Source organism: Rhinolophus sinicus, linkage group LG04 (genome assembly GCF_036562045.2).
Source record: "Rhinolophus sinicus isolate RSC01 linkage group LG04, ASM3656204v1, whole genome shotgun sequence".
In the NCBI taxonomy this organism is placed as follows: domain Eukaryota; kingdom Metazoa; phylum Chordata; class Mammalia; order Chiroptera; family Rhinolophidae; genus Rhinolophus; species Rhinolophus sinicus.
Genome location: NC_133754.1, coordinates 87781115 through 87808935, shown reverse-complemented (window position 1 = coordinate 87808935; position 27821 = coordinate 87781115). Strand labels below are relative to the sequence as shown.

The following is a 27821-nucleotide window of genomic DNA, read 5'->3' as shown; positions in this document are numbered from 1 at the left end:
TCACTCCTTTGGTTTTAAATCTTAAATAATTTTGACTTTTTCTAAAGAGCTGTGTTTTACTTTGTTACTATATAACATGCCTCTTAAACTTTATATATAGTAGTCCCCTTTATCTGTGGGTTCCCTTTCCATGATTTCAGTTACCCATGGTCAACTGAGGTCTGAAAATGTTAAATGGAAAATTCCAGAAATTAATGATTTATAAATTTTAAATTTTGCCCCATTCTGAGTAGCATGATGAAATCTCACACCTTCCTGCCCCATCAGGCCCTGAACGGGAATCCTCCTTTTGTCCCAGGTCTCCACGCTGTATATGCTGCCCGCCCCTTTAGTCACTTCATAGCCATCTCCATTATCAGAGCAACTGTCACAGTGCTCATGTTTCAGTCACTTAATAATTTTACTTAATAATGGCCCCGAAGCACAAAAATACTAATGCTGGCAATTTGGATGTGTGAAAGAAAGCTATAGAGTGCATCCTTAAATGAAAAGATGAAAGTTCTTCACATAATAAGGAAAGAAAAAAGAAATCTCATGCTGAGGTCCCTAAGATCTATAGTAAGAATGAATCTATCCGTGAAATTGTGAAGAAGAAAAAAAATTCATGCTACTTTTGCTATCACACCTCAAACTGCAAAAGTTAACGGCCACAGTGCATAATAAAAGAAAAGGTGGAAAAGGCACTAAATTTGTGGGTGGAAAACATGAGCAGAAAACATGTTATAGTTGTCAGCAACATGTTGCACCAGAAAGCATTGAGCCTGTGTGAAGACTTCAGCAAAGGGTCTTCTGAAATGAGTGACTACATTCACACAGCTTTTAGTACAGTATATTGTTAAAATTGTTCTATTTTATTATTAGTTATTGTTAATTGCTTACTGTGCCTAATTTATAAACTAAACTTTATCAGAGGTATATATGTATAGGGAAAAAAACAGTGTATATAGGACAATGTGATTCACAGTTTCAGGCAACCAGTGGAGGTCTTGGAATGTATCTCCCGCTGATAAGGGGGGACTACTGTATTTAAATTCAAAACTGTTTTAATATTTTACAAGACTCATATAATGTGAACAAATATCTTTTAAAATATACGTGTTGTCAAACATACTCAAGTATGTTTTTTTAGCAGGAATGTCAGAAAGAGTAATGCTAATTTTTTCTCAGTACATCAATCATATCAAGTGGTGCACAATTTCAGTTTGTCCCATTACTGGTAGTCACTTGATGAAAGTGATATCTATTATGTTTCTTCACTGCAGAGTTGTTCTTATTCCATTTGTAATTAAAAAGTATTTTGTAAATACGTAAACATCTTGTTCCTTGTCAAACCTTTACCCACTAGTTTTAACACCCATTGATAATTCTTGCGTGAATCATTACTATAATTAATGGTTGCCAAGTGGTGATTTTTTAATTTTATCATTCCTTCTACATTTATTAGTTGGCATTGTTTTATAAGGAAAAGCTTTCTCTCTCTCTTCTCATTTATTTATATCAGTATGAACTCAGATTATTTTTTATTGAGAGGGTTATATTGTGTTACTATGGTTATCAATTATGAGGCTCATCAGATTGTCTCAGATTTGGGAGCCCCTTCAATCTAGCTTCTGAATCCTGGTGACATGTCCCTCCAACCCCCCCCCCCATTACTCTTTGAACTCTTTCTTTCTGACACATAGTATTCCAGTTTTGCACTTTCCCTTCTTTAACCTTGGAATGGGCTATTTCTCAAAGTACCTGGCTCCTTTTAGTAGATGGGTATTTAGAAGCCAAGTATAAATAGAACTTAGATTACAAGGTGGTATTATGGCAGTATACTTATTGCTATAAGGGTTTTGCCACTCCTGGGCACCCTTTCAATGGACAGAGGTGTGTGTGTGTGTGTGTGTGTGTGTGTGTGTGTGTGTGTGATTTTTAATCATGAGTTCACACCAAATGCCTCCAGTTTTAATCCAATACCACAGGTTAATTCTAGTTTTCTCCCTTTCCTTATTTCTCACTCCCTTTATTATCATTGAGAAACATTGTCCCAGTTATGCTCAATTTATTTACTTATTGGATCAAACTCCTCCCCTCCCCTCATACCCTTCCCTAATCAGAATGCTTGAGTTCCTACTAGGCAAATGCTCCTGTCTCCACCTAACTCACCCCTGCCTCCCAGCACAAGTATTTGCCTTGTTTAGCCCATCTGTTGGCTTTTGGACTGAATTATTTCTGGAGGAAGGCAGAGAGACTCTGCATGTTATTCGTGCTTGCTTGAGACATGGAGACCCTACATTTTATTCTTGCTCTCTTGAAGCACCAGCAAGCTTTGAAAATTCTTCTACTGTGGAGATTCCTGTATGGAAATTCTGCATCTTTCCTAGTGTAGCACCCCTTCTACCATATATTTTAGCTTTGACATTGCTATTTCTTCACAGCCAGTGCTTGAATTCATTAATACACCAATTGATATAAGCCAGCCTACTTTTCTGTGCAGTTTTCCCAAAATATAACAGGATACTCATTAATTGATAAATTAAGCATTTGAATTTTCCTACCGGTGCTTGTTTAATCAAATCATTTCAAATAAATGACAGAAGCCACTGTAAATTGTTTTCATTATTAAAGAACAAAGATAAATTTATTACTCCTTAAGAACCTTAGAAAGAATATTTTAATGATAATGGGAAATTTGATTATGCAGTGCATAATTATATTTGTTACACTTTATGTTAGCTTCATTTTAAAAACTTCTGATAACATGAGGTCATTTTAATTTCTAAATACAGTTTTCATATTTACAGGATTTACAAACCTGAGAAATGCATACATTTATTCCAGTTTTTCTCTTATGATGCTGGATTGTATTTTTGCTTCAGTAATGATTATCATACCAGCAGATCATCTAAGGGGAAGTTGCTAATTTTCTTTATAATTTAATAAGTTTATTTAAATTCTTAGAATTCTACTACCATGTAACACCATGGTGTTATTACCGCATAGGAACAAGAATGTGTACACACAAATAGGAGTTAAATTCCTTGAGCCACTATAAACAGATCACCAGTTTCTATTTAATACTGTTTCACTGTGGCAGTCACTCTCAAATCGCAGGGTAAACAGTCTTTATCTCCAAGGAGACTGTAGGCTTTTCCAAAAAGCTCCCCCCCCCCCCCCCCAGGAAGCTAGAGAGGGTGTGGGAAAACTGTCCCTAAAACACATCTTAACAAATTACTAGATTTTAGGAAGGAGTTATATACTGGCTTATGAAATAAGCATATTAAAATAAGATCTAGAACAGTAGTTCTCATAGTGTGACCTCCAGACCATTCTATCATCATCATCTGGGGACTTGTTAGAAATGTTAATTCACTGACACACCACAGACTTACTCAGTTAGAAATGCTGGGGGTAAAGTCCAGCAGTCTGTGTGTTAGCAAGCCCTCCACGTGATTCTGATGCTTCCTGAAATTTTGAGAACCACTGATCTAGAGAAGAAAAAAAATAATAGGAAAGAGAAAATGGTGACTGTATGAAGTTTTTTAGAAGCCCAGATATTTATTTTGAATCTGCCATGTACTGGGTACGAGCTGAAAGGGATTTAAATCATTAAGTACTATTGCTATGTCTCAGTCTACCTTTTCTAGCTTGACATTGACACCTTTCAAGGAAACATAACAAAATAAAATCTTAACACTCTAAAAAAATCTTAGAATACTAAGCAAAAGCAATAAAAAAAATATAATCCAGGAAGTAATGACTAGATAGTATGTTATTGTTTGTAAAGAAACAATAAGGATATGATTAACATAAAATAAAATTATAATATGACCACATTCTCCAAATGCCAGTGTCTAGATGCTATCTATACTAATGACAATCCTAAAACACTCAAAATACTAAAATAAAATTAGAACATTTGAAAGAAATTTGAAAGATTTAAAAAAAATGGAAATAATAATTTAAAGCATAAGAAAGCAGTTATTTCTTAAAATCATAAAAATTCACACTAATAAACAAGCAAACAATGCTAATTCCATCAAATGGTTGATTGGAAGCTGGGCCAGGACCTGGTGTCCAAATAAAAAAAGAAAAGAAAAGCTTCAGAGACTAGTGGCCAGTCCCTATGACTGAGCCACTAGAAAGCTGATACATTGTTTCCTGAAGTTCCTGAAATACAGTTTTTCAAGTAACAAGGCTTCTAAAGGTCAAAGTCTGAGTACCTTGAGCTGAGAGCCCTTAGATATTTTCACTTCAGCATGTTACTTGTTTTTGAGTCCTTTTCATGGGTGGAGAGAAATCAAAACAGTTAGTGTCTGAATCCATTAACTTCTTTTATCTTCCATCCTTGAAATTCACTTATATGTCAGCATCCATGACCGTACTTGGTTGTGTTCCCTTCCTTTTTCTCATCTTAATCTAGTATTATTTTATGCTATCTTCCTTTTTCCTGTGCCCTAATCTAAGTGTGCCCAAATTTAGTCCTTAGTTTTTCTTGGTATCCCTTTCTCTCTTGGATATACCATGTTTCCCCAAAAATAAGACCGGGTCTCATATTAATTTTTGCTCCAAAAGATGCATTAGGGCTTATGTTCAGGGGATGTCATCCTGAAAAATCATGCTAGTGCTTATTTTCCGGTTAGGTCTTATTTTCCGGGAAACAGGGTATCATCTCTGCCTTATATCAGCTGTCACTCTAGAGAATACCAAACCTGTTCTGTATTGTTTTCAGGCTATTCTCTCGCCTTGTAATCTAAGTTCTATTTTATACCTAGATTAACCTTCCTGAAACACAGCTTTCTCTCTGAACAACCATTTCCGTAGTTTGACATAAGGTTCTTTATACTCTGATCAGTTCAGTTTTTAAATGTACTGCCTTTCACTCCGTTCTTGCGCTGGCTACCTCACCAGATTGATTATGCATCCTTCCCTGAGCAGAGCTCACTATTTACTGTTCTCTTCTGCTTTTATACTCAGGGCTTTCTGTTCTCTGTCTTACTCAAGCTTCCCTTTCATTGCTGTTGCCCATGAAGACCCATGTCACTTCCATTTGCCTTTTCAAAGCTTCCCTGGACCATAGTCATCTTTCCTCTCTTGCCTAATTCTTTTGACATGCATATTGCCTGTCTCTGCATAAAGATTCTAAACTCATTGAAAGTAGGGGGTGCACCACACCTAGAATTGCTAGCACAGTGCTCCCTCTAAGTGGATGTTTTGATTATTTGTAAAAATTGGGGTAGGAGAGATACCTTATGGCTTTATACTTTTATGGCTAACTGAAGTAAAAGGAGGCAATGCTGCAATATTATATAGCCTTAAAAACATAATTAGTGGATCTTTCTGATTTTTAGGGAATCTGTTCTTATTTTTAAAGTTTTCTTTGGTTATTAGGTTTAAGTAAATACTCTGTACTATATTGAGAGGTATTTTGATCCCCTTCGTAGTCTCATTTGTAAAGCCCAGAGTGAGAAAATATCCTGAAAATCCATATGAATATGTGGGGACTGAAGAAGCCTGAGCAAAGTTGAACAATTAGACTGAATTTTACTGGGTTCTCATGGGTTGCGTGAGTTATTTGGGTAGTAGATTTATTTTGAGGCTCATCTGTGGTGTCATGTCATGCCATAGTGGTCCCTATCAATGAGTCATTCATTCAACCAATAATTATTGAGCATCTACTCTGTGATAGGCACTGTTCTAAACACTTGAATACAACAGTAGTCAAAATAGCTAATACTCTAGTGGAGGGACTGAACAATTAACAAACAAATAACAGATAGTGATAAGTTAACTAAAATAGGGTGAGGTGCCACAGAGTGACTTGGGTAGTCAAGGAAGTCTTCTCAGAAATGACATTTAAACAGATTTAAATAACAAGAAGGAGGTAGCAGGTCAGGATCAGAAAGAACATTCCAGGCAAGGGAAAAGAACTGCTAATACAAAAAGACCTTAAAGTAGAGGTAGTCAGGGGTGAGATCGTATAGGACGTGATAGCCAATGATAAGAAATTTAGATTTTATTCTGAGAAGCCATTGGAGGATTCTAACCTGAGAAGTGATAAAGTCCCCTGGCTGCAGTGTAGAAAGTAGGTGGGGTTGAGGGAAGGAATGGAAGCTGGGAAACTAGTTGTATATGGTAGTCTTTCAGAAAAGATAGGATAAAGGAGGAATTGACTAAGTTGGTGGTAGCAGTAGAAAAGAGGTAGAATTGACAGTATTTATTGATACAGTAATCACCCCTTACCTGTGGGGGGTATATTCCAAGATCCCTAGTGGATGCCTGAAATCACAGATAGTACTGAACTCTACATGTGTCTGTGTTTTTTTCCTATATGTACATACCTGTGGTAAAGTTTAATTTATAAATTAGGCATAGTAAATTATTAACAACAATAACTAATAATAAAATAGAACAATTATAACAACAGTTATATGAATGTGGTCTCTGTCTGAGTCAAGATGGCTACTAAGTGACTTAATGGGCAGGTAGTATTAATATATACAGCATCAATATGCTGGACAAAGGGATGAGTCACATCCTGGGCTGGAGCAGGACTGTGCGAAATTTCATCACTCTACTTGAACAATGCACAATTTAAAAGTTATGAATTGTTTATTTCTGGAATTTTCCATTTAATATTTTCAGACTGCAGTTGACCACTGGTCACTGAAACTGCAGAAAGTGAAACCACAGATAAGAGGAGACTACTATAGATTTGATATGTAGGTTTAGAGAAGAAAGAATCAAAGATGTCTCCTGGATTTTTCACTTGAGCAAGTTGGTAGATGGTAGTGCTTTTAACTAATGGGGAAGAGCAGAGATAGAGCGGGTTTGGAAAAGAGAAAATCATATCAAGTTTGATATTGGACTTGAGGTTTAAGTTCAGTAGAAGAGATAAGTTAAAATATAAATATAATTAAATTAGTATAGTCAAATATAATACCTAGATGTGAATTATATTTATTGCTGCACAACTTAGTAGCTTGGAAAAATGAACATTTATTAGCTCTCAGTTTCTATGAGTCAGGAATTCAGGACCAGCTTAGCTGGGTGGTTCTGATTCAGGGTTTCTGTGAGGTTGCTCTCAAGTTGTCAGCTGGGATTGCAGTCATCTGCAGGCTTGACCGGGGCTGGAGTACTTGCTTCTAAGTTCACTCAAGTGGTTGTTGGCCAGGAGCCCTCAGTTCCTCGCTAACTGTTGATCAGAGGCTTCAGTTCTTCACCACATAAGTTTTTCCACAGGGAAGTTATACACCATCATATCTGCTACATTTGGTTTGTTAGAAGTAAGGCATTAAGTACAATTGAAAGGGAAGAAGAATTAGCCTTTTTCTTTTGAAAAAAGGCTATTCAAAGAATTTGTGGGCATCTTGTTAAACCCCTGAAGAACGTGAAAGAATAAGTGAAACGAGCCTGAGGCCCATCGAGTATCATGCGATTATACGTAGCTTGTTCCTGTGATAACTCTTGTTTAGTATCAGATTGTTAGACTCACATTTGTAGTCCCAGGGCTGACTCTAAAAAGAGATTGATTATACTGACTGTTCATCATATATGCTGAGTCCCTATTGAAGAGAATCAGTTCTCACATAAATAAGCCATCACAGTGTGAAAACTTTTATCATTTTGAGTCCTTAGGTCTGTCATCATTCATTAAGCCAATATCATTAGGTATCAAACATTAATTACTTTATATTTTTATGTTTTGTCACAGGTTATTGCTTACAACTCAGAAGGTAAAAGTAATCCAAGTGAAATAGTAGAATTTACTACATGCCCTGATAAGCCAGGAGTACCTATAAAGCCTTCAGTTAAAGGAAAGATACATTCACACAGTTTTAAAATAACTTGGGGTAAGATATTATGCGTATTTGTATATTACTACTTTTACATTTAAAATGATTAAAATATTTGAATATTAAGATAATTTTTACGATATTTGAGTAAATGTGTTAGCTCAAGCAAGTTCAGTAGGAAATGTGAGAGTCATTGTTTGAAGATCTTTTTTTGTGGAAAGCTATGGGATCTACTGTAGAACTATTAGCAGGGATAGCACTGTGTGAAATGAAAGATTACTGAACTTGTAGCAAATGTCACCTGGGTCATTCCTGGCTCTCATTAGAAATGAAAATCACTTATTCATTTAAAACAAACATTTATTGAATATGCTTATATACTACTTAATGCAAAAACAATAGAATAATGGAATCCTGATATTAAAAAAGCATTGCAGGCGATTCTTTTTTCTTTTTAAGCAATCCTAGGTTTAGTATTCTGTTTGTTAGGATTTTCTGTCATTTTAAATTGCATGTACTTTTCCTAATGCCACTTTTACTTCTTTGGATAGACCCACCAAAAGACAACGGAGGGGCAGCCATCAATAAATACGTAGTGGAGATGGCAGAAGGTTCTAATGGTAAGAAAAACTATTACAAAATAACAGATGTATACCAGTCAGTCTGCCTATACTCTTCATGACTTTACATTTTCTATGATCTCTTTTCTTCTTGATTTTTTTTCCTTTGTTTGTAGCAGTTAGGATTTTGCCTGTGACCCACTTTAGCTTGTAATCTCCAGAAATATAGTGGATCAAATGTAAGACCTATATTATTACATTTACATTTTCTTATTTTTTTTCTTGTTTGCATTGCTCAGTTCCAGTATACCTAGTCTTCTGAATATTAGTTTATATAATTAGATTTATACCCAGATGTATCAGAGAAAAATTATCTTCTAAAACTTATTTAACTTACATTATACTAGTGTTAGTAATAAAGTCTATGCGTAGTAAAATTTATTCTTGAATGACACATTTATTAGTCTTTGTTTCTGTGAAATGACCTATTGCCTGCGAAAAATAAGGATGTCTTTTAATTAAGACTAAACTTCCTGTGGTTTTGGTTCTTTCTACTCTTTGTGTGTTATAATGTTATTACTGGACCAGTAAACACATTTAAAATGCTTAATTAAAAGCAAATTATCAATCTCAGCCAAAGTCTGTACAGAGTTACAGAGATATTTCCCTTCAACAAAGCCATGCAAAATTTGTCTAGGAAGCTGCACACAAAGAAAATTAGATCATTTCCAGGAAACTCGAAACAAGCTTAAATTGTTTCTGACAAATTACATAAACTTATTTAGTGAAGCTAGGATACCTGCCGTGTCCATGATACCAAAACGTTAAACATTATCTTGTAGCTGATTGAACATTATTCTTCACCTACAGGAAACAAATGGGACATGATTTACAGTGGAGCTACTAGGGAACATCTTTGTGATCGGCTGAGTCCAGGCTGTTTCTATCGTTTACGAGTTTACTGTATCAGCGACGGAGGACAGAGTGCGGTAATACTTACACAGATTTTTTTTTTTTTTTTAAGTTTGGTCAAATCACCAGATGCCACTTCAAATATTGAAATGTATTCACAAATGTATAAAAGTAATATCTGTAACCCAGGTGGTTAATTTTATAGTGACCAGAATATAGTGACCACTTAGCTCACAGTCTGGATTCCATGAATACCTATTTTCTGCTTGGTGTTGAGCTTTAGAAAAAACAAGTAAATGAAAACATTGCAGAAAATTTAAAAAGGTAAATTTTCGGATGATGCTCAATAACCATACCTAATAGAAATAAAATAATTGTAGACTAATTTACTGCTTCATAAATTATGTGTATCAGGACAAACTGTAAAATATCATTTACTGTTTAAACACAGATTCTCATATTATTTCAGAAAAGTTGGCAATTGTTTTTATTATTAGAGACCCAGTAACCAAAATGGACTTACAGTGTGCCATTGACTATATATGAGACAGATGTAGTATTCTGGAGAGATGTTTTTTAATAGGAGTCATTTTTTTTAAGTGAGTTTAACTAAGAATGGTTTCTTGGAGCTTTCAGTATTATTTTTCAAATGGAATTTAATGCAATAAAAGTACTTTTAAAAATGAATTATAAATTTTTTGTTGAAAATGCAGGTATTGTGAAACTAACTGAATGCAAGTCCTGTCCCACAGGCTTGGGATCCAGTCATTTCATTTTGTCTAATAAGAAAATCTTCCTGGATTTCAAAAAAAAAAAAAAAAAAAGGAAACCCCTCCTACATACCAAAAACAAAAACCCCATTTGTCTAAAACAGCATTATAGCATTCTTATATAAGATACCTTCTGAATAAGGTGATGTTATTTATGTTTGGAAAGAAAGTTAAGTATAAATCTTAATACAGTGCAGATGAGGAATATGGCACTGGGTTTGTATCAATGTTTTTAAGAGAATATCTTTTAAAATAAATTGAAAAAAATTTTTTAAATAGCATAGAAGCTAAAAACAGTACCAAACACCTGAAAAGATGACAAATATTTGGAAAAGGTTACCTGATTTTTTAATTATTTTTAGGTAGAAAGGAAGAAGGAAAGAGCTTTTTTAAAATAAATAAACTAGTGTTTAGTTTAAAAATACCGTATACAGTCAAGTACTCAAAATAGTCTAAACCTTTTGAAAACATGGCAGACAGCATTTACAGAATGTTAAAACATCCTTCTTTGGAAGAGATTCGCAAATCCATTTGGACAGGGTAAAAAATAATGTCCATTAGGTTGTGTTGGAGGTTGGGATGTTTTTGTTTTTTACTTATGTAAAGAAGAAAAGGAAAAGTTTTTGTTTCATTTTTTTCGATAACTTTCTTTGTATATAGTGGTCACGTAGTACTTGTCTTTATTTTATTTACTATATAAAATTTGAGTTTTAATGATTTAATTGGATTTTGATTTATTGAGAACTTTATTTTCAGTTGGTAGTCAAGTACAGTTTCAAATTATTGGTGCAATCTTTGTGTTCATGTTATTTTTCTTTAATACAAGTAGTCTGATTATTTGGCTTGGGGCATTTTTGTTTTGTTTTTGCTTTTGTTTTGGCAGGTATCTGAAACTTTACTTGTGCAGACTCCAGCTGTGCCTCCTGGCCCATGCCTCCCTCCCAGATTACAGGGTAGACCCAAAGCAAAAGAAATACAATTACGATGGGGTAATTTCCATTTTGGTAATAAATTATAATTAAGTTACTACTAAATATATTCCCTTTGTTAAGTTGCATAAATCTTTCCACCTTTAGGACCCCCTCTGGTCGATGGTGGATCGCCCATTTCCTGCTATGGTGTGGAAATGTCTCCTGTAGAAAAAGATGAACCCAGAGAAGTTTACCAAGGTTCTGAAGTAGAATGTACAGTGAACAACCTTCTTCCTGGAAAGACTTACAGCTTCAGACTGCGTGCAGCTAACAAAATGGGGGTAGGTATACCATGCTGACTGAATTGTAATCCCAGTGGTGTTCCATGGAACATACGTAAATGTACCCATTATGTGGCTGTTTGGCTTTCAACATGTGATTCCATATTTTACAATTTTTAATAACCCTATATTGATAAATAAGAGCAAGATCAGTATATACCGTAACTTAATTGTTATAGAATCTCGGTATTTTTCAAATCCCACTTAGAATTCGTGACACTTTGGACTTGATCTGGGCTAAAGTTTGCCTTTCAGGTGGTGCTAATAGGGTTTACTTAGTAAATTTAAGAGTAGAAACAAGATCATATAATGAAATACTTGTTCTTTTTGAGGCTGGTTATATGCAGCTTTGAGTTGGCAACTAATTGTGATTCATTTTTCGCCTAAGGAGAAACACTTTACATTTTAAGCATTTCTGGTTTTGTGTGGATTTTTTTAATATTATCTAAATATGTGTACAACTCCATAAAATAGACAAAATAGGTGATATCTCCATTTTACAACTGAGTAAAGCTGGGGCTAAGAAAAACTAAATACCTTGCCCACAGTCACACAAACTAAGAAGTGATAATAAGCCTCAGATTTAGGTTTGTCAGACTTCAGAGCGGGAGCCCTTTCCACTCACCAGTGACACCTCTCATCTCTCTGCATTAAAGCAGGTTCTCTAAGGTCAAAGCATCTAAGGTCAAAGCAGTGACTCCTTAACCTCAACTGAGTAACACTATTTCTTTAAACTATAAATTAAAATTTCACAAAATTAAACTAAGCTTCTTCCCTCCCCATTATTTCAAATTTTAGTGAACTGTACTATATTTTACATCCTCCAACTGCGTTCAATATTTGTATCTGTAAACTTATTTTTAAATTTCTTATATGTCAAATTTATATACTGTTCGGCAGTTCTTACATAAGTCATCCCTTCCTATCTGAAGTCATCATCTTGTCAGCCCTACAGGGCTCTAAATACATTGTGATAGCATCTTTCATACTACTGTCTTTAATCTGTGTTTCCAGGTTTCTGATAATTTATCGAAATTATCTTAAGTGAATACTTGCTTTCTGTATTTCCAGAGAATATGCATTTTAGACCTTCCTGAAGTTATTCTAAATTTGAAGATATAATTTATGCCTACCATCTCCTGTGCTTTCCTCACATAATTTCTTCTGATTGATTCTATCTACCTAATTCCCTAATGTCCCACCCTTCTTATGAAAACCAGTTCATGAAGAAATAAGGGACAAGAAAAGAAAGTACAGTAAATGAAACTTTATTAAAAATACCGCACATGTTCACTTCCATGATGATTAAATCTTTTTACTTTCTGTGAACTTTTAGAATTATATTATGACCAATTAGTCTTAAAGGAGAGAAATGATGTGCTTAATTATTTGTGAATTTTTATGGAGAGCTATGCAATCAGTAGGTGAAAAATGAAAGCCCTGTTTAAATTTGTGTTTCTAGTTTGGACCATTTTCGGAAAAATGTGATATTACTACAGCCCCTGGACCACCAGATCAGTGCCAGCCCCCTCACGTGACATGCAGGTCTGCAACTTGTGCTCAAGTGAATTGGGAGGTACTGTGATTTCCACTGACCTGTATTTACTTTCTAAGCTATTAGAATAGTTTGCATAAAAGAATAAAGATACTATTCGTATTGTCTCCTAAGTTATACAAAGAGTAAGTCTAGTTAAATTCACATGGTGAAAAATGAGTTCTTTTTTCTCCTTGAAGCATTTAAGTAAGGTATAATTTCATGACAAGTACTTAGATTCTTGTTCATGATGTGCTTTGTATTTTATCAAAGGCTTTGTCTCAGTACTGAGGTATTTAGGCATTGGTGAGCTTAACTAACATTTAGAACAAACATTCATAGTAATTAGTATAATACTGTTTCTCATATTTATTATCTACAGTGTATTTGTTGTGCATAGTAATGATCAGTAATGATAATTACATTCTCGGTTTCCTTTTAAATTTAACAAAGAAAATGTCCTTGTATGATTAAACATTTTATATTACTAAACAGAATTATTTAGAAGTATATTTACCTTAAAATACTCTTTCTAAAGTAATTCAGTCATATTTCTACTTCTAATTGAAAACAAAGTTATTTTTTTAACCAATCTTAAATTCAGGAGGCCTTAACGAATAAAAGTACAATATTGAAGTCTTAATTCTGCTTAAACATTTTTTCAAATTCAAAAGCAATCCAATTTTTTATATGCTCAGGTAAAGAACATTTTTACCCAAAAGCTATTTAATCAATGTCAAAATTTAAGACCTTTATCCTTTTCTTAATTTAAAGGTCCCTTTGAGTAATGGAACTGATGTCACTGAATATCGATTAGAGTGGGGAGGAGTTGAAGGAAGCATGCAGCTATGTTATTGTGGGCCTGGTCTCAGTTATGAATTAAAAGGACTTTCACCAGCAACTACCTATTATTGCCGAGTCCAGGTAAGGCGATCAGGGCCTTGTCACTTAATCTGTCCGGGGTTTTGGGGGCATTTTCATGGTCATGTCTTTGTTAATTATGGGCTCTGTTAATTTGTAGGCTCTGAGTATTGTGGGTGCAGGCCCTTTCAGTGAAGTAGTAGCCTGTGCGACTCCACCATCAGTTCCTGCTGTTGTGACTTGTCTTCAAGAAATAAGTGATGATGATATCGACAATCCCCATTATTCACCTTCTACATGCCTTGCAGTAAGCTGGGAAAAGCCTTGTGACCACGGTTCAGAAATCCTTGCCTATAGCATAGACTTTGGAGACAAACAGCCCTTGACAGTAGGAAAAGTTACAAGCTATATTATAGACAATTTACAACCAGATACAACATACAGGTACACTATAAAAACTATGTTAATTTTTGCCTAGACCAGAGACACTTTAAATAGAATAATCATAAACTAACATTCTATTTTTATTTTTAATGTGACACTAAGAATACGAATTCAAGCCTTGAATAGCCTTGGAGCTGGTCCTTTCAGCCACATGATAAAATTAAAAACCAAGCCCCTCCCTCCTGATCCACCTCGTCTGGAATGTGTTGCCTTCAGCCACCAGAACCTTAAGCTGAAATGGGGAGAAGGAACCCCAAAGACATTGTCAACAGATTCTGTTCAGTACCATCTTCAGATGGAGGATAAGAACGGAAGGTAATTGCTTCTTTGTGTAGTTTCTTAGGTCTTAAGCATGTGAATTTTTATAAACAATATAAGTAAATAAAATAAATTTTCAAAAATAGAGTTAGAATTCTAAGAAATAATTTTTAAGTGTGCCATTTTTGAAACATCAAGACATAATGAAGATTTCCTGTTTTTAACTGGTGGGTGGGATGCCAAAAGAGAAAAAAATTAAGTGGACTATTCCTTGTCTCTTTCTGTAACCCATTTACTCTCTTCATGCTAGTAAAAGAAACACAGTCTTTGCTAGCTTCCTAGTGCTTACTTCCAGCAAGAGGCAATTTTTACGGCAAATGATTGAATGACTTAAGGCCTCTGAGATTCTTGAGGACAGGGATTATGTCTTACTCTCCTCCACACCCCTGTCACAGGGCCTGCACACTAAATGAATCTGGCAGTTCCTCACTGTCAGATCTGTCAGACTCTGATTAGTTATCCAGTTCCCTTACTGCTCAGGTTCTTCCCTGTGCTGCCATCCTTCACATTTTCATTACATTCATACTGTATATTACCCCCACTAAATCATGCATTTTAATTACAATGTTATTCAAAATATTTATAATATACATTATTCAAATACCAATCTGGGACTGTTAATTGACAGTATATCCCACATAAACAATGCCATATACCCGCCACAGCTGTTACTCTTCTAATATTTTAAGAATTAGAATTTTACATTTCTACTTTTCAGTCAGTTTGTTAGAAACAATTTGTATATCTGATAGATTCAGAGTACTAGGTAACAGTTTTTCCCACAGTTACTTTGTTTTTTGTGTTGGGTTTGTTTCTTAACCAAGTATTGAGTACCCTCTATTGGAAATACTTACACATTTAAAATGACACATGGAATTAAAAATACTTTATCACCAGTAGGAGCATTACACAGAACCAATAGTATTGGTCATTTCCTGAAATCTGTGCTTCTGTGAATGTTAGCCTTTGTTCTGCAAAATTTTATGTACTCGTTGTATCCTTATGTCTAAAAGGAGGTTCTTTGTCTTGCCACAGGTTTTTGGTATAGCCATTTATCTTTAATATATGTTGTGAATTAATTTTTTAAGTTATTTTCATCCCATTTCCAGCATTTACATTTGGGATAGTATAAAAAGGTTTACAAAAAACAGATCTAAATAAGTCTTTGGTTGAAAGATAATAGAATAATAAAGATCCTATTAAATATAGATTATATTATAGTCTATATTCTGTATGCTATTATAGAACTTCAAACTTAATATTTAGCTAGAAACTAGAGAATTGTTATAGGGTATGAGTATGGTTAGTGGCCTTTGGCTATGGAAAATAAATCAAAAATTTTTATGACACTGAATCTACCATAATTTATTAAATTTACTATATAAATTTAATAAATAATTTAATAATAAGTAATTTAGTTACTTTTCAATGATTTTTCACAACTATTTACACTTGCTGCCCCAAGGTTACTTCATCTGTTCCCTGACCACAGGTTTTGTCACTGTTCAGCTTTTTTCAACAGTGGTTTTGCCACTAGTTTTTTTCCTATCATTGAAAGAAACCCCCCCAAAAAATAAAAAATAAAACATTTTGGAGATTAAAAAGGCTTATCCAATTATTGCTTCTTGGAAATACTCTTATTTCAGGTCATTAAATATTTCATTTTTAACCTGACTATAGTTTTCAGACTATTAGAACTATATGAATACTTATTCATTTCCCAATTTCTCTTCAATTAAATTTTTTAAAAAATTTAAAAAACAGCCCATCAAAAATATTGGGGAACATTCAACTTATGGGTAACATATATGATGTTAAATTTCCCATCTAATAGTTCGAGTGGATAATTTATGGGAAATTATATATTCTATCATACTGCTATGTAAATCTCTACAAAACATCACCAAATCATCTAAAATTATGCCTGGGAGTTGAGAATTCCCATTTTTATGTGACAAAGTATATGCCTGTGACTCCAGTTAGAAATAATTTATAATGAAAATTGTGGGGTTCTGAACATCTTTAAAAATAAGTACATTAAAACAGAGCAATCAGAAGCCTGAAAAGAAACAGTTACCATGGTTGGATACGAAATTTAGCAGTAAATTTTCAGAAAACCATGTCAAATTGGGATATTTACCAATTCTGTGATTTTCATCATCTGAAGAAAAACACATATTTATTTGGACTAAATTGTAGGAGTACTTTATTATTCCTAAATAATGTCCCAACTGTACTTGTTTAATAGTTTTTAAACATACGGACTTCAAGGATTATTTTAAATGAATCATTTCCATTTTAGGTTTGTATCCTTGTACAGAGGTCCATGTCATACATACAAAGTACAAAGACTTAATGAGTCAACATCCTATAAATTCTGTATTCAAGCTTGTAATGAAGCAGGGGAAGGTCCTCTCTCCCAAGAATATATTTTCACTACTCCAAAGTCTGTCCCAGCTGCCTTGAAAGGTATGTTATACATCCTCAAGTTATTTTCTTTAATAACAAGTTAATTTTAAATGCATTTGCATAAAGTGCTTTATGTACTGTTATTAAAATTTATCATCCAGTATATGTCCAACATTTAAATTATAAGAAAGAAATTTTATATACAAACTCACCTACTGGTAGTTTCACTCAATAATAAAAGCTGTTTTATCTGGCACATTGATACTCAGACAAGTACCGGTTTTTGTCACTGATCTTTTTAATAATCTAACATAAAAATACTAAATTGAATAGATAGGCTGGTTTTCTAATAGGGTCATTTGCTGTTTTTAATAAACAAACTTTGGTTGTTTTGAGTCATTCATTCATTTGAATTTCAAAGAAAGAACCAGGTTGTCTGTTAAGCAAAACATAAATTCTTAGTTAACTTGAATGTTTAAATCAAATGTACACACACACACACACACACACACACACACACACACACACACACACACTATATATTAATTTCAGAGGGGTTATTTTAAAATGACCCCAGCAAGATTGTACCTGTGCATTTAGCCAAAACAACTAAAATTCCTCACACTCTGAGGACAAATGACAAACACTTCTAATACAGTGTCCTGGACCATGTACTTGAATATATCATTTGTTAAGCAGATCCATAGTTAACAGAACTGTTCTTGAATAGTGTTTACAATAATGTTGATGGAGTTCCACTGAGTAATTTTTCTGTTCCATTATCTAGTTTTAGTTTAGTGTCTCTTAATTAACCTTAGAATATTGCTGATTTTAACCCCTTTGAAAAAGTCTTATGTGGTCAAGCAACTAGGATATTTTTCAACTCATCGCCTTAGGATTGAATAACTTTTCAACTCATTGTCTTATTAAATTGTAAATTTTTATGTTCTAGTTATACTCTTAAAAGTATCATAGTAATTATTTTTAAACTTCCATCTACCCTTCTGTTGGCTCTGTGAAAATAGGGCTTACCTTGACAGATGTTTTAGTCAATCAAGCCATTATAGCATCTGTACATTGTATGCCCTGGAGTTAATAAGAGTGAACCATTGACCATTTCTCTGCAAATTTCAAAACTTCACTGATATTTATTTCAAATTTAGAACTGGGATTTAAATGTTTGTTGATTTTGATTAAAATAAGTGTCTGTGTGATGTTCCAAGTTAAAAATCAAGTAGAGCAGATTTTACTTATTTTTTTGTTCTCTATAGCCCCCAAAATAGAAAAAATAAATGATCACATTTGTGAAATTTCATGGGAGTGTTTGCAGCCAATGAAAGGTGATCCAGTTATTTACAGTCTTCAAGCTATGGTGGGAAAAGATTCAGAATTCAAACAGGTATGTACCAAGATACAATTCTGTCAATATATATATTTTACGTTTCGCATTTTTATGTATTTTCAATGCAAGATTTGACTATCTTCCTAATTCGAAAACATTTCTTCAACTCATAGATACAGAGAACAAATTAATGGTCACCCAATTGGGAGTGGAGATAAAAAAGCTGAAGGGATTAAGAAGTACAAATTGGCAGTTATAAAAATAGTCATGCAATATAAAGTACAGTATAGGGAATAAAGTCATTAATAATGTAATAACTGTGGCGTCAGAAGGGTCCTAGACTTATCGGGGTAATCATTTCACAAGTTACATAAATGTCTAATCACTACGTTGTATACCTGAAACTGATATAATATTGTATGTCAATTATAATTGAAAAAAAATTGTTCAGTACTTACTGTGTTCCAAAGATTAGTAACTACACAGTATCTCAGGATTAAAAATCTTTTGGATGTGAATGAACTACACTTAAACAGAGTATTCATTATTTGACAAGTATTTGTTGAACTCTGCACTAGGCAATCAGGATGTAACACTGAGTAAAAAAAAGTCTTTGCCTCCATATAGCTTACATTCTAGTAAAAAAAAAAAAAAAAGATACTAAAAAGCAATGAAACTCACCAATATATAAGATGTTAGATAGTGATAATTGCAGAGGAAAAAAAAAATAAAACTGAATAAAATGAATAGGGAGTACTGGGGGAAGGGACAGCTAGTGCTGTTTCATACAGGGCAGTCAGATGACAGTTCAACTGAGACCCGAAGGAAATGAATATGGAGAGAAGAGTGTTAAGGGGAAACAATAGGTGCAGAGGTCGTGAGGCAGGACCTTGCTTGTTAAATTTCATGAACAACCAGGAGGCCAGTGTGTCTGGGGCACTGTGAACCAGAGGAAGAAAGGTATAGATGAAGTCAGATGGTTCATGGTAGGGGGTCAGTGAGTGGGATGGAGATCATGCAGGACATTATAGGTCATACTGTGACTTTTACTCCATGTAAAATCAGAAACGATAATGGAGGATTTTGACTAGAGTTGTCACATGATTGGACACGGTCATTTTGGCTAGAGTCGGACAAGGGCAGCAGCACAGAGACCATAAAGGAGGTTTTTATGATAATATTAATGGACATAATTATATTGCAGTGTTGTAAATATGACAGTAGACACAGTTATTGTGGAAGCCTAGAGGAAGTTTCATCTTCCTGGCCGAGAAATTTCAAAAATAAAGAACTTTTTATGTTAACTCAAAAGCCTAATTTCTATATGCATTTCATCTGATTTTCCCTTTTTGCTGTCAACCTTCTTGATTTTGAGGGATTTTAAGCTAGATTGTTTTCATTTTAGTATCTCATCTTGTATTTTCTTTTCCCACTAGAAAATCATTCATCTTTATTTCGGTCTTCCATTATAACTATTAATAATAGAATATTTTCCAACATAGGTATTCTTTCAAGTTTTGTTCAGTATGGAAGTGTAATTTCTTAACTGAAATTACAAAAGGCCCCAAAGAGCCATATTAAATTTGGCATGTGATCGTTTTTCTTTATTAATCCATCTGCAAATTGACATGGTAATTAGATTTGAATATAATTTACAGATAAGCAGGTTTCCTTCCAAGGAGGAAGCAAAATTAATATTAAAGAAAATGTAATTGTATTACATGTTTAAAGGAAATAGGGACCCCACACTTGAGTAGTATATGAATTTTAATAAACATATCACTACATGAAACAGCAATGCTAATTCTGATTTAACTTAAAAGCTAAACCCTATCATCACTTTCACTTACTTTAGATTGTAAGCACACTATAAAACTGATTTCCTTAGAATTTCATCCGGTATATGTTCACCTAAATTTCTTAAATGTTCACAAAATTTTACAATTTATTGGCAAGTTATAGTCCAAAAGTTTGAAGGTCATTTCTTTTTTTAATTCTTCATAGAATTTAATATTTTACTTAAAATTTGACATTCACCGCACATGTATTAAGTATGTGGAGAATTACGGGGACTATATTAAGTTACTGTTCTGATTTCAAGAAAGTTAAATGTCACATAGCCACACATTTTACATAGCCAAACAAATAACAGGTCATAATAAAGATGAAACCTACTTTATAAAAAGGAATGATTTATTCCAGCTAGACTTTGGAATGTTTTCCAAACAGAATGTTGTTTGAGTGAGTCTTCAGGGGACCTGGGGAGCTTAGGGGGATCCGTGAACTCTCAAGTGTGACCTGAGTAAGGCTCAGAAATGGAGAGTGTGGTGGAGGAGGCCAGGTCTTGGTGGGTCTTTATTCTATAGCAGTAGAAACTGTTGATGTTTTTAAGGAGGATTATTATTTATAAGTTGGTAATTGAGTTTCTAGGCTAGCCTATAAAAACCTGTTTAACCTGTAATGTTGCTGAGTTTGGGGGTTTAGAAGCCAATGAGTGTGGCAGCAACCAGCACTTAGGACCCTGGGCCAAACTTCAAACGAAACAAATTTATCTTTGCATTCTGCCTTTGACCAACCCTTGCTGCCTTCTTGCGGCTCTGTACCCTGCTATGTAGCACCTCACCTAGACTTGCCCCATTCTCTACAATTATACTCTTTCTCTGACGCTTGCCTCCTTCTCTCACACACATAACTCCCATGTGCACAGTATAGTTGACCTTTTTGGCTTTAAAAGAAAGACTATTTGCTTACCAAAAGTCAAGTGTCTTCTGGCTCTTTAATCCTCTCAGAAGTATATACTTTTTTAAAAGCAAGTGCTTTTTAACCAAAGTGACATTTCAAATGGTATATAACAAGGTGAAGTGACAATATCGGGGGACAGTAGGCCACTTTCAAAGCAGATGAACTCCACTGGGAGTCTGTTCCTAAGGCTGTTCTTTTTTTTTTTTTTTTTAACAGGACTTTATTGGGGAACAGTGTGTACTTCCAGGACTTTTTTCCAAGTCAAGTTGTCCTTTCAGTCTTAGTTGTGGAGGGCGCAGCTCAGCTCCAGGTCCAGTTGCCGTTTTCTAGTTGCAGGGGGCATAGCCCACCATCCCTTGCGGGAGGGAGTCGGGAGTCGCAGGCTGTTCTTGTGTCAGAGGTCATTATGTTGCAAATGCCAGGAAAATCAATTCAAACTGGTTTATAAGCAATTAAGTGTAAATCCTCTTAAGGAGCAGCCTAAAGGTAGTCAGATTTCAGGACTGGCTGATGCAGGAGCTCAGTGAAGTCCTCAGCAACACTGTTTCTGTGTCTTCAGTGCTGCCCTTAGCCATGGGGAACTTACTAGAACGCTTTGGATTACAAAGCTATCCCTGAACCAGTGACTGCCAGGGCTTAAGCCAACCTCTAGAGTTAAGAAGCAGGCCAGCTTCTCCTAGCATATGTGCTGGGTACGAAGAGTTTGACTCCCAGTTCAAAATCAGCGTACTGTCGGCAGTGTCAAGAATGGGTACTAGGACCTTGGCCTGTTGGATTCTGTACAACTTCTTCCTGTTTGAACTTAGATTCTCAAAGACAGCGCTCCTCAGAGTAGCCTGCAGACCCAATGAACCTGAATGTCTGGAAGTGGGACCCACAATTCTATTTTGTTTTTGTTTTCATTCCAAGTGGTGTTTGTGCACAATAAATTTAAGAACTGCTCTGAAAGCTCCAAGTTCACGTACAACTCTCAGCAATAATAGAGGGGAAGTAATGGTAGAGACTAAAGCTATGTGGTGTCTACAATCAGTTATTAGGGTGTTTACTGCTCTCTTCATGTATTTATCACTACAAAATAATTATTTGCAATAGTATATTCATAAATTACAGAAATATCACATTGTGTGACCGTATGTACCAAATTATTTAAGAGTATATGCCTTATTATATGTCATAATGAATAATTACTTTTAATTGTAATCTAATGCATAATATTAAGGAAAGGTTTAAATAAGTGCACTCTAAAAATAATGCATTGCTGAAATCATTGTTTTATACTAACTGCTACAGTAATATCTACTGTGCATATTACTCAATGTAAATCAGATTGTGGATATGTGATGTGCACAGAAAGTACAAATAGTTAAACAGAATTTGTTCCTCTGTACTGACAGCTTCAAAAGTGGTCGTCTTTGATAGTAAACACGTACACTTGTCCTTAAAAAGATAAGAACAAGAACTGTTTTAGTAAAAGTACTTGGTAAATTAAAGGTTTCCCTATAAAAATTTTGTTGCAGTTTGCATACTTGTTCAAAGTTCTTGGCCAGCTAGGCATGCCCGAACTTCACAAGCTTAAATTTAGTCTGCATTTCTCAATTAAAATGCAAAGTGAAAACAGTAATCCCTTGGCTGCCATTCTCTTAACTATAAATTTGCATTAATTGATATTTGCTACACTCTACGTATAAATGGATAGTTGATTGATAGCAAATATAAGGGGCTGCTTTATTTTTGTTTTATTTTGTTTAATTATATGTTTAAACTATCTGAGCAAAAGTTACAGGCCAAAAAGCTATGAATTTATTAGAGCTTTTACTAGCCCTTTTCTATTTATTAAAATCACTACAATTTTACCTTGTTAATATGAAAAGGGTGAGGGAGGCGTAAATGGTGTTATTCATTTTAATTCTTATTTCTCTTTCTAAGACCTACCTTAGCTCATCTCAAGCTTGAGGTTTATTTTGAATAGCTTCACTTAGATATAGAAACTTTTTAAATGAGCTTTAGCAAGTTCATCTGTTTTCTTCAGTCCGGTATCTCCAGTTCCCTATAAGATGTCTCCCTGTGTAGATATCCTCCCAACTTCTAAAACACAAAATTGAAAACTTCATCGCGTCATCTTTCCTCCCAGCCTCTCCTCTCTAGCCTTTCCTTTATTTCCTCAGTGTCATGAGCACTAACATCATTTTGGTCCCCTAGCTTTAAACTCTCAGAAGAATTGGGGAGGGGAGGAGATAGCTGTTAACTCTTATTCAAATAAAAGTTATTTCTAAAAATGATCCACAAAAACAATACCAAAGCTTCATAACCTTGTGCTTTTTTATACAGGAAGCGGCCCTGTCCTGCCCAGCTCCCTCACTCCCTCACTCCCTCACTCAGCCTTATGATACGGATTCCTTGATCACTTTTTAAATATCACACCCCTGAGCTGGCCCCTGTGGAATTAAACCTAAATTTCCAACTAGTGTATTAGTATATTCCTCTCTGGCAGAGCTCTTCACCTATGGTCCTCATGCCATTTGTTGAGTTTTTTTTCTCCCAACCATATTACCATGCTCATTTGGAGACAAATGGAAAGTAAAGAAAAATTTAAAGACAAAAATAAATATCAGCCTCTATATCCATAAGACAAACACATATTTTTTACTTTTACTAAATTGACCTTGTTGTATATGTGCTATTTCATACTGCATTCTAATACAACCTTCTGATTTACTTAAGTTAGTCCTTTCACCACCTCCCAGACATGAACCATTTCTATAGTCCCACTTTCTGAAACGCTCATTGCATCCTCGGAACTAATGTATATATTCACCATTTTCTTTAAGACTCATCTTAAGGTTTACTTCCGCCAATAAAAGTTCCTTTATGTATCTTCTCAGCATTCACTGATACACATTTTGAAGTAAAAATAGTAATTCACAAATTTAGTTGCCTTTTATTACATACCTGTTACGTGCTGGATTCTGGAGACACAAAAATGAGACAGAGATCTTACCTTGTTCCTTTAGAAGCAAACCAGTATGTAAAAATGTAGATTTACAACACATGCAATTGAGGCAGCTAAAACTTCTTGAAGGAATGCCAGCCCAGGTCCTGGTTAACCTGAATCACGGCCCACCAGCCAGCTGGGAGAGCTCAGCAGGGAAGTCACTGGGAGCCTTGGTTTCCGGTGTACAGAATCAGGGAGGGAACCATCAGTGGGAATGATAGCCTCGTGTTTTGAGCGCTCACTATATGCTGGGCTGTGCTAAGGGCTTTACAAGTCTTAGTTTATTTCATTCTCAGAATTCCCATACAAGGTAATTATTCTTATGTTTATTACACTGAGGTAGTTATTCTAAGATCACATGGAGTGTAGAGTGGTAGAGCAGGGCGTGGACCCGGGGTGACCGATTCCAATACATCTTCTCTGAATCACTAGCACACTCTTGGAAATCTATGGAGTTCCATGCTTGTTATCTCCCTTCTCGGGAATAGGCAGAGGAGTTGGGTTTTAAGATCCAATTCTGTGATTCTAAGTGATCTCTTTCAAGTTTATAAAATGGTTTGCCATAGACAGCTATAGAAAGCTCCTCTTGTTCATTAATTATTTCATTCAACAGATATGTTTGAAAAGATACAATCGGGCAGCAAGATTAGACACTCTTCCTCCTTTTATGAAATGTGATTTCACAAAAGTTTGACTTCTTACATTTGAGGAAACCAGGGAAATGCCTGTGGGTTGATGGTGCTTGTTCTCTAGCTACTATGAGGGTAGGGGAGATCTCACATCCTCACTTTTCCAATTTCTCCTGCCCTTATGCAGCAGACAGGTAAGTCCTTTAATGGATAGGTATTTTTTTAAATACCACTTAAAAGATAAAAGTAGTGGCACTCACTAACTTTCAAGTCAAAAAATAATTCTAAAACTAGCCAATTTTAAAAGTAACCAGATTTTCTGCCCAGCTTCCACACATAATTTTTTTTAAACAGATTTACAAAGGCCCCGACTCTTCATTCCGGTATTCAAGCCTTCAGCTGAACTGTGAATATCGTTTCCGCGTGTGTGCCATTCGCCAGTGCCAAGACCCCATGGGGCATCAGGACCTGGTCGGTCCCTACAGCACAACCGTGCTCTTCATCTCTCAGAGGACTGAGCCAGCAGCCAGTGCCCACAGAGACACTGAGGGAAGCACGAGGACCCGGCGGGCACTGAGCGACGAGCAGTGTGCAGCCGTCATCCTTGTGCTGTTTGCTTTCTTTTCCATTTTAATCGCCTTTATCATTCAGTACTTTGTAATCAAGTGAAAATATAACTTTATTTTTAATACTGTATTACATTTTATTTTGTCATGTACTAAAATTATGTCTGTATTGCTTTTACAAAAACAGTGGCATTTAGCACTGGCATTGAGACTATAGTACATCATTTTTGCCATTTTCAGTGCTTATATTGTTAGGTAGAGGCTGGCAACTTATTAGACTGCAAGCCACAGAAATAGCAATTTGGGGGGTTTTGTTTGGTTGGGGCTTTTTCTTTCCTTATTTTTTCTTCTCTCTCTCTCTCTCTCTCTCTCTCTCTCTCTCTCTCCTTTTTTTTTTTTTTTTTTTTTTTGACATGCCTTCTTGTCAAACAACTTTCTAAGAGGTAACAATGTATAATTGATATTTTGACCAGTCAGCATGAGTGTAACAGTGACAACCTGATCTATTTGTTTTAAAGATTTTACCTAGTAAAATGATTCAGAATGATTAAAATTTACACTAACATGCTATATAAAAATGTTAAAGTCTGATGCTGTGAAAGCAATCTAGTGCTATATTTCTACCTCCTCATTTGTCTTAATTATTTGGTAAGTGAGATTATGATGAATAACTGGAGGGGCTTAGCAAACAAAAACTGGATGAAAGAATATGCATAAAAAAAACTTCCTTGTTTGATAAATGTGGAGTTCTTCATTACAACTATATATTCATGAATTCACAGATAAGTCACTTAAAGAAAGCACAGACAGTTTACTTGGCCTAAATATTTTAATGTTTACTCAACAGGCACTTCTTCAGGTCTTGAGAACGTGGAAAAGAACAGAGAGCTTTTAGATAATTACTTTTTTAAAGTAATCATAATCAACTCTGAATTTCAAACCTATATAATTTGGTTTTGTGACCCTTTGAACTATTTATGTATGTGTATAAAAACCTGCACATACATGTGTGACATACATATAAACTATACATACCAAGTGTAGAAATATATATAGACACACACACACACACACACACTTGCTCCATCCATCTGGTATAGGCTAATTTTGAAGAACTCCCATAAGTTTTGCTGCTTCTCCCATAACTACTGCCATCATCATCAGAATCCATAATCAAACCTGACCTTTTTGTTTGGGACACCAAATTCAAAGACAAAATTAATTTGCACCAGTAAACTTCAAGCTGCTTTCTATCTTGAAAAACTAATGTTTAATGTAATGTCTGTTTGGATACTTCCAAATTGTTGATTGCATGTGGTTAATGTTGCATTAGAGCACTTTGCAATTACATAATTCATTAATGTTTTGTGAGCTTGCATTTGTGAGTTATTGGATGATCAGATTGTATTTTGTCAAGTGTCACATTGTACATCTTGCATAGATGTCAATGACTGCCAGTAATAATACACTTTGTAATGAAACTATCTAAAATTCTTGTTTTATCACATCTGTTATCTGTAAAACATTTGTAACTAGCCTTTTTAATTTATTATTTGAATTTCAGGATAGCGAATCACTAATTTTTAGTTGCTGAGGTTAGCAGTTTAGTGATTACTAAGCACTTCTGTCAGTTTCTGATAAAGAACATATGTTTTGTGCTTTGAAGATCTCTGAAGAATTTTTCTTACATTAGAATGGGCATGTGTTGTAATTGTTTTGTGTCAAATGATCTGTGCTGTAGAAAAAACATTAACCTTTGTTCAAAAAAGAAACGGATAAACTTGGCCTTTCCAAGTGGTAAGAATGATCTGTCACTATAATATACTGTATGTTTACATTTTATTTAAATTTAATCTCTTATATATAGCCTGATAACTTTCCCCAAAAACAAATGATTGCGATTGTTTTCTAGAAACTTCTTAAAAGTGCCACATTTGGCAGTACAAATGAGTTTGAGTGTAATAGCCCAGAGATTTCTATATAGTTGAATGTCTAAAATGGTAAATGTGCCACTGTGGCAGTTACGGTGGCTTATGTTTTTCATAGTAACTCAAATGAACTCCTATTTTTGATAGTAAATGTCATTTAATAGTGTACTTGCCATTTGAACCTCACTGCAAAATTAGTGCAGAAGAGAAAACAATTTTTAATGTAATCTTGATTTTACCTCATATACTGTACATTCCAAAAACTCTAAACTTTTTAAAGATTATAGATACACTACCAAACATATCACCTTAAAATTGTATAAGGTTGAACTTCATACAAATGAAAAAATATAATCTCATAAAAATGCATAAAATATGTAGTAAAAGTATCTTTAAAATCCATGGAAAATAAAAGTTGTATCATTCTTTTTTGAGATATGTTTATTGTGTTCATATGCATTCATTATTTCCTGCCTCTTTTAGAAAATGTTAAGGTCTCCCCTCTTGCAATGGGCTTGCAAAAATTTTCCCAACATTATTCAAATCTTCAGCATGAGAGCACGCATATTCAAAAAGATAAAGACCAGTAGACTAGATAATTAAATTAGAAGTTTTATGCTAGTGACTTGATTTTGTACAATTCATTTGACATCTTGCTTCCTTTGCATACATAAGGATGGGTCTGAGGTAAACTTCCATTGGAAAGAAAATCTCTGACCTCTCCTCACTTTTCCTGTATTCTTCACCTTCTCCCAGCACCTTCCTTCTCCCACCCCCAGAA

General features: G+C 34.7%; 1 protein-coding gene across 7 annotated transcripts in view; it reads left to right on the top strand.

Annotated features, from left to right (window-relative positions):
• FNDC3A (fibronectin type III domain containing 3A) overlaps positions 1 to 27474 on the top strand; it is a 158031-nt gene extending 130557 nt beyond the window's left edge. For all 7 annotated transcript variants that reach the window (XM_074329942.1, XM_019748010.2, XM_074329941.1 and 4 more), the window contains 12 exons: positions 7700 to 7838; positions 8333 to 8401; positions 9212 to 9330; positions 10907 to 11012; positions 11100 to 11275; positions 12738 to 12851; positions 13584 to 13733; positions 13831 to 14114; positions 14217 to 14429; positions 16735 to 16901; positions 18113 to 18240; positions 24901 to 27474. In XM_074329942.1, coding sequence (XP_074186043.1) covers positions 7700 to 7838; positions 8333 to 8401; positions 9212 to 9330; positions 10907 to 11012; positions 11100 to 11275; positions 12738 to 12851; positions 13584 to 13733; positions 13831 to 14114; positions 14217 to 14429; positions 16735 to 16901; positions 18113 to 18240; positions 24901 to 25215 — 1980 coding nt within the window. In that variant the 3' untranslated portion in view covers positions 25216 to 27474. The remainder of the gene's footprint in view (positions 1 to 7699; positions 7839 to 8332; positions 8402 to 9211; positions 9331 to 10906; positions 11013 to 11099; positions 11276 to 12737; positions 12852 to 13583; positions 13734 to 13830; positions 14115 to 14216; positions 14430 to 16734; positions 16902 to 18112; positions 18241 to 24900) is intronic.
• The last annotated feature ends 347 nt before the right edge of the window (positions 27475 to 27821 follow it).